Here is a 13,447-nt window from a genome sequence, read left to right as displayed (position 1 = left end):
TGTCTCCCCCATCTTCCCTCCCTCTGCCTCCTGTCTCTCTGACATCTGTTTCTCTGTCTCCCCCATCTTCCCTCCCTCTGCCTCCTGTCTCTCTGACATCTGTTTCTCTGTCTCCCCCATCTTCCCTCCCTCTGCCTCCTGTCTCTCTGACATCTGTTTCTCTGTCTCCCCTGCTCCAGGGATAGGCAGCAGAATATCTCGCTTATCTTTTCGTCTCTTTCCCATCCCCTGTTTTCCTCGCCTTCTTTTCTTGTTCTTGTTCATGCTATTTCTAGTCCTCTCACCCTCCCTGTCTTTCCTGTTTCTATGTGTCCTTCTTTCTTTGTAGAAAGTCTACAACCCCCTTGGAGTACTTCATACTTTATTGTGTTGCAAAGTGGGATTAAAATCGATGTAATTGTCTTTTTTCTTCAATGATCTACATAAAATGCTCTGTAATGTCAAAGTGACAGAAGAATTCTAACATTTTGTAAAAAAATGTATGAAATACAAAACACTAATATAACTTGATTAGATAAGTATTCACCCCCATGAGTCAATATGTTAGAAATACCTTTGGCAGTGATTACAGATGTGTCTTCATGGGTAAGTTTCATAAGAGCTTTGCACACCTATATTGTGCAATATTTTCCCAAGCTCTGTAAGGGTGTTGAGGATCATGGCTAGACAGGAATTTTCAGGTCTTGCCATAGATTTTCAAGCAGGTTTAAGTGAAAACTGTAACTTTACCACTCAGGAACATTCACTGTCTTCTTGGTAAGCATCTCCAGTGTAGATTTGGCTTTGTTTTGATTCCGGGCTGTATCACAACCAGCCGTGATTGGGAGTCCCATAGGGCGGCGCACTATTCGCCCAGCATCGCCTAGGTTAGGTTTTGGCCAGTGTAGGCCGTCATTGTAAATAAGAATTTGTTCTTAACAGACTTGACTAGTTAAATAAAGGTTAAATGAAAAATTCTAAAAAAATATATAGTTATGTGTGGTGGATGATACAGTATGTGTGGATGGTGTTTGTTGTTGTCCACGTAGCCCTCTCCCTGCTGTCTGTCTCTTATAATAATAATATATGCCATTTAGCAGACACTTTTATCCAAAGCGACTTACAGTCATGTGTGCATACATTCTACGTATGGGTGGTCCCAGGGATCGAACCCACTACCCTGGCGTTACAAGCGCCATGCTCTACCAACTGAGCTACAGACCACATTTTGCACCTCCATTAACCCAGTCCCCTGGCACAGTTTGGTAGCCCTGAAACATTTATCAGTTGCTTTATTAATTAACCACACACAAGTTTATGGCATATACAATGAGGACAGAATGTGAATGGACACTCTTATCTGATACTTTGCTCCTCAGGTAGAAGCAAATCTCTATGGGTTGAAAAGACACTGAAAGTGACGTTAATACTAAGTGCCTGCATGTGCTCACAAATAATGATTACTGCAATGTAACTTACTGATTAGTTTAGAGGGTTTTAGTTTATATTGTACTATATCATGATTTATAATTGAATGAACCATTCACTTCTACTTAAAATCATTTTTTTAGTTCAGTCCTTCAGTAGCTTGTTATTTCTTTCACACTGTTTTGTGTACTCTGTTTCTCCACTGCCACAGGTTCTAATCTTTCTCTCTCTCTCTCTCTCTCTCTCTCTCTCTCTCTCTCTCTCTCTCTCTCTCTCTCTCTCTCTCTCTCTCTCTCTCTCTCTCTCTCTCTCTCTTCCCAGGAGTGACTCAATTGGGCAAATATTATTTCGGAACTATATATCCGCCTCAATGGACGAAGAGCTGATTTTTGCTCACTCATCTGTTTGGCTGTTTATCTGTTTCCAAGTACACTCGGAAGTAATGCTTGTTGGCATCTCATTAAAAAATATCCCAAATTCCCAGAAAAACAAAAGAGCAAACAATATTTTGTAAGTGTTGAAGAGAGGAGAAAGTGGTATATTATTTACGATTAACGGAAGAAGTGAAAGGGGATTGAAAACTGACAACGACAGGAGAGGTGGGTAAGAAAGGGGGGTTGGTGGAGATTTAGAATGACGCAAAGAGAGCAGAATAATAACTAGTACTATATATAGAATCACAGAGACCTTTGTCTCTCTGCTAAAACACATACTCCTACCCCATCTCTGGGTGTTCTTTTGAATGGTAAATAATGCATGGGGCTTGCAGATACCCTCGTTTTAATGATACTAGGTTAACACAGGGGCAATTCACTTTGTAATTATACTATTATAGGGGCTTAATTACAATATTTACTTCAATTGAAAGATTTTTGTTGAGCTAAATCCTACAATCTCTCTGTAAAAATGTCAGCCTTAAATTGTAAGGTGCAGATCACCATCTTGTGCATGTTCCCAATTAAAAAGCTACACACCATCTCCCCCTGGTGTCAAGATCCCATTTCAGAGTAGTCCAACAGAAAAATGCAGTATAGGTAACTGACAAAATAATGGAAACACTTGCAGAAATGAGGGCTACGAAGTATACTGACTGCAGGTGCTTCGACACAGGTGTGATTCCTGAGGTAATTAAGCAATTAACATCTAAACATGCTTAGGGTCATGTATAAAAATGCTGGGCAGGCCAATGCTTTGGCTACCATGGCTGTGCCCCCATAGGATGACATCGAACCCATCCACAGGGCACGAGTGGGCACTGAATGGCTTGATGAGCATGAAAATATCATATCCCAAGGCCGACTCAGTCAGCAGTTCTCAACCCAATTGAACCCTTGTGGGAGGTTCTGGAGCTGCGCCAGACATATCGTTTTCTACCACCATCAACAAAACACCAAATGATTGAATTTCTCATGGTAGAATGGTGTCGCATCCCTCCAATAGAATTCCAGACAATTGTAGAATCCATGCCAAGGTGCACTGAAGTTCGTTTATGCTGTTGTTGCTAGCGATATTCATATATATAATGTAATGAAAAAGGTAGGCAGCAGGTCTCGAACACTCGACCTTCTCGCCCGAGGTCCGGCGCGCTATCGACTGTGCCGCAGAGTCGATTTCCGCGCTTATAAACCCAGGGTCGTTACACTACTCCCTCCTTCCAAAGAGCGCGTCCTCGCGCTAGCTTGCGACTTTACGTCTTACAGGAACGCGCTCACCGGCCAAGCACACGCACTGTAGTGGATACAAGGTCAGATCACTTCTGACACCAGTGTAATGAAACAGGCAGGGAGCAGGTCTCGAATCCTCGACCTTCTAGCCCGAGGTCCGGCGCGATATCGACTGTGCCGCAAAAGCATGCTCGTGCGGCAGAGTCGATTTCCGCGCATATAAACCCAGGGTCGTTACACTAATATATGTATTTATTTATTTTTTCGTGGACCCCCTGCAGTGCTTCCGTCTGCGGACACCCGGTTGAACACCCTGCTTTAAAACATGGATGAAGACAAGCCTATGAAATGTATAATATGCCACATTCCCTATAAAGTCATCTAATATCTGACGTCTCAAGAGAATAACATATTTACGTTAACTTCTTAAGGACTGATTTCTTCTTTTTTTTACGCCTGGGGGAGGGGGATTTGGTGCATAGATAGGAGGGCTCATTGGCTACTGTACCACGCGCTCCTGTGACGGGACTATACAATACCATTCTCCGCTGGGCAGAAAGTGCTCTTGGGAAAGTTTTACTCCTGAAAGTATGGCCAGATATAAGCCCTGGCAGTTTGGTTGCTGTCTCTGTATTGGTTTATTGGGTGCTATAATATCCATTTGTCTCTGCATAGCCTTCGATGTATTTATCCACCGAGGATGCTCGGAGGACACCTTCAAGAACGCGGCGGTTTCTGCGGACTCTCAACTTTGCTCAGAGATTGGCAGGTGAAGTAGAGTACGGTTGCTTTGCTTAGTTAGATACGCTCTTAGAAAAAAAAGGGTTCCAAAACGGTTCTTCAGCTGTCCCCATTGGAGAATCATTTTTGGTTTCAAGTAGAACCCATTTTGGTTCCAGGTAGAACTCTTTTGGGTTCCATGTAGAACCCTTTCCACAGAGTACTACATGGAACCGAAAAGGGTTCTTCCTGGAACCAAAAATAGTTATTCAAAAGGTTATCCTATGGGGACAGCTGAAAGCACCTTTTTTTCTAAGGTACAGCTTGTGAGGTACATCTTATTTGAAGTTTTCACTGTTATCAATAGGTGTTTGGTCTAAACAGGTGGTCCTTCTGTAGCTCAGTTGGTAGAGCATGTCGCTTGTAACGCAAGGGTAGTGGGTTCGATCCCCGGGACCACCCATACGTAGAATGTATGCACACATGACTGTAAGGCATATTATATTATTATTATATTATATTTATATTATAGGTGTTTGATGGTTCGGTAACATGGCTCAACTGGTCTCTTTCGGCTACAGGTTCAAGCCATGTGCCTTATCCTGTACTGTACAACATAAATTGAAATGTCAATATTGCAGGGATACTCAATCTTTACTGCAGGCATTAGAATCTTTGTAGACTATTTATTTTTAACCGAGCCAAGGTGCAGTGAGATATAAGATGTAGACTAGTGAACTGTAAACGGATTAAGAGATTTGATAGTCTGTCATGGAGATTATGGGCTGAAGAACATTTCATTGAATTGCATTGAACCCAAGTGACTTGATTCAACTGTGACTGAACAGATCTATAGCTTTACTCGTATATAAAAATAATAAAAATCAAGTGTGCCAGTCAACGGCAATGTCTGTAAATTCAGAAAATGTCCTACAATAAACATTTGTTGTTTTTTTTTATCTGTGATTTTTCCCATGTATTTTAAGCACACAGACATGTTTTGTGTATTTAATGGCTTGAGCTTTACATTCCTTCGATATAATCCCTAACTTTGCATTACCATTTTGTTAATGTGAGGGCTACCATGGCCTTAAATAAGTAGCATCAAATCAAGCTTCAAGTCAGCTCCCCAAGCAACAAAAAATATTAAGCTTTTTTAGCTGAACAGGTAGTGGTAGAGCACACACCATGCTTTTCTGTGTAGATATGTCCCCTATTGGCGAGATGCTTCCAGCGAGCAAATAATTACAGGAAAGGAAAAATGAAGTGAGGAAAGTGTGCTAGGAAAGGTGGAAAGGAGCTAGGACAGAAAAGTAGATAAGGAAAGGGAGGAAAAGGAAGCTTGAAAAGAAAGGAGATAAGGAAAGAGAGTTGGGGAACGAGGAGAGGAAAGGGAGGCTGGGAAGTTGAAAAAGATAGATCCCATGCTTTTAAACGCTCTGGATAAATTATGTAAATGAGTTCTCATGTATGTGATAGGGATTAACCACAGCCAGTAAATGGTGATATTATAGGTTATAGTGACAGGCTAGTTTTAGTGACAGGTTGCTGCGGTGCTGCAGCTAGATACTATTACGATCGGCTGCAAAGGTTGTCGCTCTTCAGCAATCCATTTCCTTCTTCAGTTGTGTGAAACTATCTTTATCCCTCACAAACAATGAAGAAGACACTCTAGGGGTTCAGATTACCCAACATGCACCGCCTGACTGGAGGAGAGAGGTTGTAAGGACTGTTATAGTTGGACATACTTCTGTTTGGTGGGACATTTGCACTGAATGTACATGTATAAACCAAACAAGCTGTGTGATGACAACATGGCCTCAGATCCCCATACGGTCCCCTTTATTGTTGTTTAACAAAGAGAGGAAATTCAAAAGGACACAAGGCTTTTAATACCCGAGTCATAATATTTTTATGACCCTATTTTAATGACCTGGAAAAGTCCCGCCAGACATCAATAAGGGGTCCTGGCTTTCATCTGGATTCACTTTTATCATGGAAAGAACCAGTGTTCTTATTGTTCTGTATATTCAGTGTAGATGTAGGATCTGTTTCACCAGTGAGCCCATGCCAAAAATGATGTTCCATTAACAGGAAATGGCGAGAAAACAGTAGAAACAGATAGAATTGCAGTGAATGCTTCACTTGACCCTGTGTACTTAGACTGAGGAGAAAAGTCTTCAAAAGTTTTGAATTCTACTCCCATAGAGAGAGGTTATATAGGCATATTCGATTATTTTACTGGGTCCTCTTTGCTTTCTATCTGAAATATCTTTTTTTTCTGAATTCAATGACCCCCAGGCAAATTCATCAGTTGGCAAATGTTTGTCATCCTCAGTGATCATCTTTAATGTAACCCTGATCAAACCTCTGATTTAAAATATCCATATGTAAAAATAAAAAAACTCCTCAAGCGACCAAAGTGAAAACAAGGACCCATATAAAAGTAACGTGTTAGATATGATGAGAGGTATTCAGAAATCGTCGGTTTCCTCTGTTAGCTGTGCTCTGGGGGTTGAGACATGGTGCATGGCCCAAACTTGCCTCCTAGCATGGGATTTGTCATTCTGACTTTCTCTTGAACATAACTTAAGTTTCAGTGAAATGACTCAACTGCAGGAAGCTGTGAAGAGCGTGTGTGTGCATGTAGCCTATGTTCACACAGTCAGTGTTACCCTGTCAAGTATTGTTTATAGTGGAGCATTGAAGTTATACTGTAATGCAGGGTATCCCAAACTCTGTCCTCAGGACCCCAAGCGGTGCATGTTTTGTTTTTGCCCTAACACTACACAGCTAATCAACTAATCATCAAGCTTTGATCATTTAAATAAACTGTGCAGTGCGTAGTGGAAATTCGAACCAATAAGGAGAGACTTTGTTATTTCTTCAAACAATCATACTTACAACATTGATTAATTATAGAAATAATGGAGCTGGTCAACGAACCACCCCATAGATGATTAGTTGAGAGCCCGATGATACAGGAAATGCTGATGTGTTATATACTAGACCTAAAAATGCTAAGTCATGGCTCGTTCCACCCCTCCCCAGCAGACCAGGGCATCGTAAGCTACCTTGTTTTCTTCTTGTGGCTGTGTGTATCGGGTGTGTGAGGTCATAGCGCACAAACAAGTGATAACGTTAGTTCTGTTGCTCCTCTCTGTTCAAGCCAGCATCTGTTCACCTCATATCTCCACACAGAGTCTACGTGGAAAAATGCCTTCTCCTTCTTACAAGACAGTGGAAATTTACAGCACATGAGCATAACAAAGTTAACCATTAAGAAATATTAAATTCATTACATTGTCTCTGCTAAACAGGCTTAAAAAGGGTATACAGGATTTTTCTCCTTACAAGTGTTAGGGCAAAAACCAAAACATGCACCCCTTGGGGTCCTGAGGACCGAGTTTGGGAAAAGCTGCTGTAATATGTGCTGTGTTTCCAGAGACATACTGCTAGAAGGAGGGTCGGCAGTAGATGGGGCCATTGCAGCTCTGTTATGCACCTCACTGGTCAACCCTCAGAGCATGGGCCTGGGAGGAGGCTCTATATTTACTGTTAGGGATACATTTGGTGAGTCTGTTCTTCACTGTTCTTTGCTTCTGTGTTACTGTACCGTGTAGGGTTTAGACAATAATGTTTGTGGTGGAATTGTGTGACCTCTACATCTCTTTATCAATCTATTCTCAGGTAAGGTGAAAACCTTCAGTTCGAGAGAGACTGTCCCACAGTTATTCAAAGCTGACCTGCTGAAGGGCTGTCCCACATCTATCACATTTATCACAGGTAGGTAGACATGCCAATCGGTGGAGGAATGAATGAATGGCTTGACGGAAGGATCAGTATTCAGTATGAATATATAAACATTGCATGACAACAACTGATTCAAATTACTCCAAGACCACTAAAGTAGAAATGTCTTTTAGTCTTTCACATCAAATGTGAACAAACCACAAGCCCATTTCTGTAACCCTTTAATATTGCTCTCTGTCCTGGAGTGTGGCATCACATGTCTCTTCTCGCTTTTGTGCTTTACGCCTCTTCTGACTCTGTGGCCCCTGGTAGGTAGTCAATGGATTGGCGTTCCTGGAGAGTTGCGTGGGTATGAGGTGGTTCACAGACAGTATGGGAAGCTGCCCTGGGCCCGGCTGTTTGAGCCCACCATTAGACTGGCCAGAGAGGGATTCCCTCTGCCGCCCTTCCTGGGACGCCTCCTTAACTTCCCAATCATAGAAAACCTGGTGAAAGCAACATCACTCTGGTAGTACAACATCTCACACTGACACACAGGATCTCAAATGTGTTCCATTTGTTTTCATTCTAACTGTACTCCTTCCTAAAACAGGCATTTTCCCAAATTGAAAAGTCAACAAAGTTGTCTCAAAGTGCATGTATCTCAGTCAGAGAAGTCCAGATATCCTGCCAGATATCCTGTCCTATTACCCTAGCAATGAAGCTAATAATAAACTTGCTCTGCTGTAGTCTTTATCTGTTGGCTCAGACCAAGTTCTCATCCGTACGGTTGTGCGGTACTATACACAGACATACTGCAGAGGCTTTCCTAAAGCCCAGCCCTGGGATTAACATCAAAGGGGGTTGTCTCCCCTCAGCTCCCCACTCTCCTCCCCTCTCTCCTCCTCTTACAGAACAGAAGTCTAAGCAGTAGCACAAGATCTGCATAGAGAAAGTGCCCTTGGCACCCCGGCAGATGGACAGGGGGATTCACATATACTCAGGGATAATTTGAGATGCTAATGAGTTTCCACAAGCTGCTTAGGAAGGGAGATATTTATGAAATTAGGTGGTAAACAGAGATGTAATGTTTGTTGGCGGTAGCTACTTCTCTGTTCTATCTCTGTAATCCAGTGAAGTCGCTTAACATCCAAGTAATAGGCTATGGCATTGGCTACATGTGCATGTTTATGTTTGTTCTATTGTCTTCTCCCAGTTTATGGTTGCTATGGTATAATGAATGCATTCCCCTCTTCCAGTGAGGTGTTCTGCAACAAGAACAAAACGGTGCTGGGCATGGGGGACATATTGAAGTTCCCTAAGCTGGCGGAAACCATGGAAACCATTGCAGAACAAGGAGCAGATGCCTTTTATACTGGCCAAATTGGACTTGACTTGATCCAAGATGTAAAAGCAGCAGGTGGGTGAGGTTTGTATGTGTAAATGAGAGAGAGCGAGAGAGAGAAGGAAGGAACCAATTATATCCCCCAAAAATGTATATGAAAACTCCAGCTTGTTATGTTTTCTTGTCTGGATTGCTCACATGGATAGACATACTTTGTTCCCCATTATCATTTAGGTGGGACCCTAACCATGGAGGATCTGAAGTCATTCCAAGTCAGAGTGGAAGATGCCTGGACTGTTCCTCTGGGAGATTACCAGATGCACATCCCTCCACCTCCAGCAGGGGGAGCCATGCTTGCCTTTATTCTCAACATAATTAAAGGTGCATGATCAAATACTTTCTCAAGTCTTTCAACTCAAATCATCGTGGTAGCTCATCATTGAACAGTTCCAAAATGTCCCTTCATCGAGTAGTAGAGATTTTAATGGCTGTTTGTGACCTTTCTCAGGGTTTCATTTCACCCCCAGGTCCATGGAGGGGGACCAGAAGGTCCTAACCTATCACTGCTACATTGAGGCAGCTAAATTTGCTACCGGACAGAGGAGACGCGTCCGCGATCCTGTCTTCAACCCAAAAAATGTAATGATCTGAGAAGAACGGCCTCTCTTTAAGTGTAATTCTGTACTTTTCACCCACTAATTTGTGAAATATTTTTTTTTCATGTAGGATGCATCGTATATGGTGGACTCAGATTTTGCTGATCGGATCAGGTTATTGATCAGTAAAAACCGTACCTATAACAACTCCTACTACAACATCACACCTTCCCCTGACCGCTTTGGGACCACTCACGTGTCAGTCCTGGCTGAAGATGGATCTGCAGTCTCTGTCACAAGCACCATCAACCAAATGTGAACCTCTACCCTCGCTGAGATAGAGAACATTACAGAACAGTAGCTACATCCCTCTAAATAGAACACTGTCTACTGTATTAGAACACAATCTCCTTCTAAATATGAATAGGAGGACAGTCCTGACGGCAAACGAACCATCTAACACTGCAGCTTTTGGAGTTGTGTACTCTTCACTTGGCTAACAAAACAGTCTTTCTTTCTCTCCTCGCAGTTTTGGTGCAGCGATTTACTCTCCTAGAACAGGCATCATCCTTAACAATGAGCTGGCGGACTTCTGTTTTAGAGCAGAGAGAGTCAGTGCAGGTAGATTACATGTTTTTAAATGAATGTATCACTTAGGCCTACCTGTCTAACCTCTAACTGGTATTCATGGGGTGACATCTAATTATATAAGTCTATGGGTGATATCTGTGTATATGATTATATCTCATTTCTCACAGGTGAACAACCTCCCTCTTCAATGGCTCCAGCTATACTGAGCTCCAGCTCTGGAAAGAATACCCTTGTAATTGGGGGATCTGGGGGCAGCATGATCACCACCGCCATGGCCCTGGTGAGTCTAAATTACATTTCTACCAGTTTTACAAGTCTGACCGTTCCTTCTCCACCCATTACCTTCTGAAAAACTGAGAAAGGGATCCATAGGGCCTCATCAAATCCATCCATCTCGCTCTCTCTCACGCTCTCTCTCTCTCGCTCTCTTTCTTTCTCTCACCTTTCAGTCAATCATGAACCACCTTTGGTTGGGGATGAGTTTGAAAGAGGCCATTGCTGCTCCTGTAGTGTTTGTTGATGGCAACAACAACGTGAACTTTGAGCCTGCCTTTGATAAGGTAATTCCCATGTTCGTATCCTCTCAGTAAACCAATGAAAATGACAGCCAAGGTCACTGCAATTGACTGCCTGAGAGCAGTGACCATTTGAGAAATGTAAGGATCTTGTATGTCAGCCCTGTATTAAAGAACATAAATGGTTAAAGAAAAGTTTGATAAATAAAAACAGATACCAATTTCAAGAAACATTCTCTCCGCAATATTAAGCTGATCCACCTCTTAAAAAAAAACGTTTTTTTAAAAATGTACACTGACTAAGTGTTGCTTCATCGCAATCAAACCATAACGTGGAATAGGTAAGGATTGCGAGTGGTGCTTGTTTTACCCTAACTAACTAACTGTCTGTCCGTGCTTTCAGTCTGTGATAGAGGCCCTAAAGGTAATTGGACACAGAGTGACAGACTACCCATACTTCTTCAACGTGGTCAATGCTGTGGCCAAGGAGGACAAATGCATCACAGCCGTGTCAGATGGCAGAAAGCAGGGCAAAGCTGCTGGCTACTGATCAATAGAAAACCAGGACGTTAAGAGGTTCCCGGGACAAGGTGTTGCCTTACTCAGGTCTACAGCCAAATAGTGGGCCTCAGTAGATCACTGCAGTAGATCCAAGGGGATCATCATTTTAGTGAGATGTATTTTTATAGTTCATTTATTTTTAGATATTAAACCAACAGTCCAAGAGCCTTATTCTAAACCAACAGTCCAAGAGCCTCAAGAAGAATCAAATGTGCCTCTTGACATAATAGTTTGGGCTTTTGTGGGGGGGAGGCTCTCACTTTGGCACTCAAATGGATGGAGTTTCACATTTTACAAAGTACATACAGTACATATTTGTTCTTGAGGACTTACTGCACAGTACACATACAGTATAGTGAGGTCCTGAAGGAAGTGACATGGGAACAGAAGGACAGTACAGCCTGTCAGCCTGTGGTATCATGAGGCTCTTGCTGTGACCACAAGGACCTGTCAGATTCAGGCAGAACATGTAACAACACAATCCTCCAAGTTCATTTATTAGTCCTTCTCTGGAGTGTAATAGCAATACTCTGAGACTCACACATTCATTAAGATAAAACAGGTTTTCTGCAGCCCCCTTTCACAGTACATTGTAATAGAATCAACATCTGAAATAGCAAGTAAATCGGTTAGAGGGGCTGCATGAATTATGGTGCGATAGTGATTAGTGTGCAATCTTGCAAAAGCTTTAATGGCGCGTATTACCAAAATGTGAAAAGTAATGAGCACTGATATTGATACTGTGAGAGTACTGTGATAGCTTTTTATGTATTTAATTGACCTCACCAGGGCCTGTTGTCACAAATGTACAGATTTACATAGGTCCCCTCCAGGTCTATTAAAACTTCAACCAGTGTTAACTTTCAGCATGTTGTGTCTGAGATGAATACTAATTAGTTCTATTTTTTCTGTTTGCCCTAAAAGAGGTGAGAACAGACCCACCCCCCCTCCCCCCGACGGAGACAAAGGCAATAGTAATGATATGTGTTTCAATAGTGGAGCTTATGAATGAGTAATGATCTCCGAAGTGGATCCTCCCAGGCGCTAGATGTGAATTATGAAAACATGCAAATCTGCTATCCAGTGTTAGGTGCTGGTGTCTGGTGTTCATGTGGGATAATTTGGAGTAAAGGAGCTCAGTCTTTGGTATGTGGTAGAGTGTATCATCAGGTTTAGCCAAATGATAGTAAGGCTCTCGTGAATCAGACCATCTCGAACACCCGTGGAAGTGCTTGACTAAAGCCTTAATCAACTCTCCAGTGCAGCATATTCTCTGTCCAGGGCATGCCAAAGCTGTAAAATAGTTGTTAAAAGCTTTGCCTCACAGTGTCTCTTTTGTATCCTGCTCTCCAAAGGTTTAAGTGCTTTTATGGTCCTTTCCCTCCAATAATACAGTGAGAGATGTGGTATGACCCTGTCAGAGGAGACAGTATTGTTGAGGTCATGTCATGAGCGTTTACTGAACTCTTGTTGGTGGGAAATGATTGTTAAAGTCATAAACTGTAGCTCTGCAGCACTTTGCCCCTTTGTCCATAGTACGTCACATAGACTATGTCCAAAACATGACGCTAAAGACAATAGATACAGGTTCAATATTTTCTGACAGACCTTGTCCCTTTTTGTTTGCTATATTTGGTCATAGAGTATATGGTCTATGCTACACATTCACTATATCCCTGATATGGTGCCACTGAGAATAGTTTCAGGTTTGGTTTACATTCGTTTTCTTGTTATCCTCTATGCTATTATGACATAATGGTTTCATTTTTACTGTCCAAATAACATGCATCAAGTAAACACATGCAATATATAAAAACAATTAAAGTGTGGGGAAACAGCTATGTAACACTTAGCCTTACAAGATAAAAAATGATCATCAATAAATATGTTGTCATGGTATAGGCAATGTGATGCAGAAACGTTGGTGGTTTAGCAAATAGATTTCTGGTAGCTTATACAGTGCTTTTTCTCTCCACATTTCTTAACGTAAAAGCCTTGTTTAAAATGTATTAAATTGTTCCCCCCCCCCATCAATCTACACACAATACCCCAATAATGACGAAGCAAAAACAGGTTTTTAGAAATGTTTGCAAATGTAAAAACTCAAATATTACATTAGCATAAGTATTCAGACCCTTTACTCACTACTTTGTTGAATCTCCTTTGGCAGCGGTTACAGCCTTGAGTCTTCTTGGGTATGATGCTACAGTACAAGCTTGGAACACCTGTATTTCTCCCATTCTTCTTTGCAGATCTTCTCAAGCTCTGTTAGGTTGGATGGGGAGTGTCACTGCGCAGCTATTGTCAGGTCTCTCC

The 13,447-nt window shown here is 42.0% G+C and overlaps 1 protein-coding gene across 1 annotated transcript; it reads left to right on the top strand.

The window, feature by feature from the left end:
• Window positions 1-3,601: 3,601 nt before the first annotated feature.
• On the top strand, window positions 3,602-12,068 carry ggt5b (gamma-glutamyltransferase 5b). The gene is made up of 12 exons (XM_046369929.1): window positions 3,602-3,840; window positions 7,237-7,364; window positions 7,482-7,577; window positions 7,857-8,052; window positions 8,783-8,943; window positions 9,103-9,249; window positions 9,377-9,507; window positions 9,595-9,779; window positions 9,994-10,085; window positions 10,223-10,335; window positions 10,505-10,615; window positions 10,974-12,068. Exons 1-12 carry the CDS (start codon window positions 3,662-3,664, stop codon window positions 11,118-11,120), a joined length of 1,686 nt encoding a protein of 561 aa, XP_046225885.1. The 5' UTR covers window positions 3,602-3,661; the 3' UTR covers window positions 11,121-12,068.
• The last annotated feature ends 1,379 nt before the right edge of the window (window positions 12,069-13,447 follow it).

The sequence above is a fragment of the Oncorhynchus gorbuscha genome, linkage group LG11 (genome assembly GCF_021184085.1).
Source record: "Oncorhynchus gorbuscha isolate QuinsamMale2020 ecotype Even-year linkage group LG11, OgorEven_v1.0, whole genome shotgun sequence".
Taxonomy (NCBI): Eukaryota; Metazoa; Chordata; class Actinopteri; order Salmoniformes; family Salmonidae; genus Oncorhynchus; species Oncorhynchus gorbuscha.
This window is presented reverse-complemented; position numbering and strand designations above follow the sequence as displayed.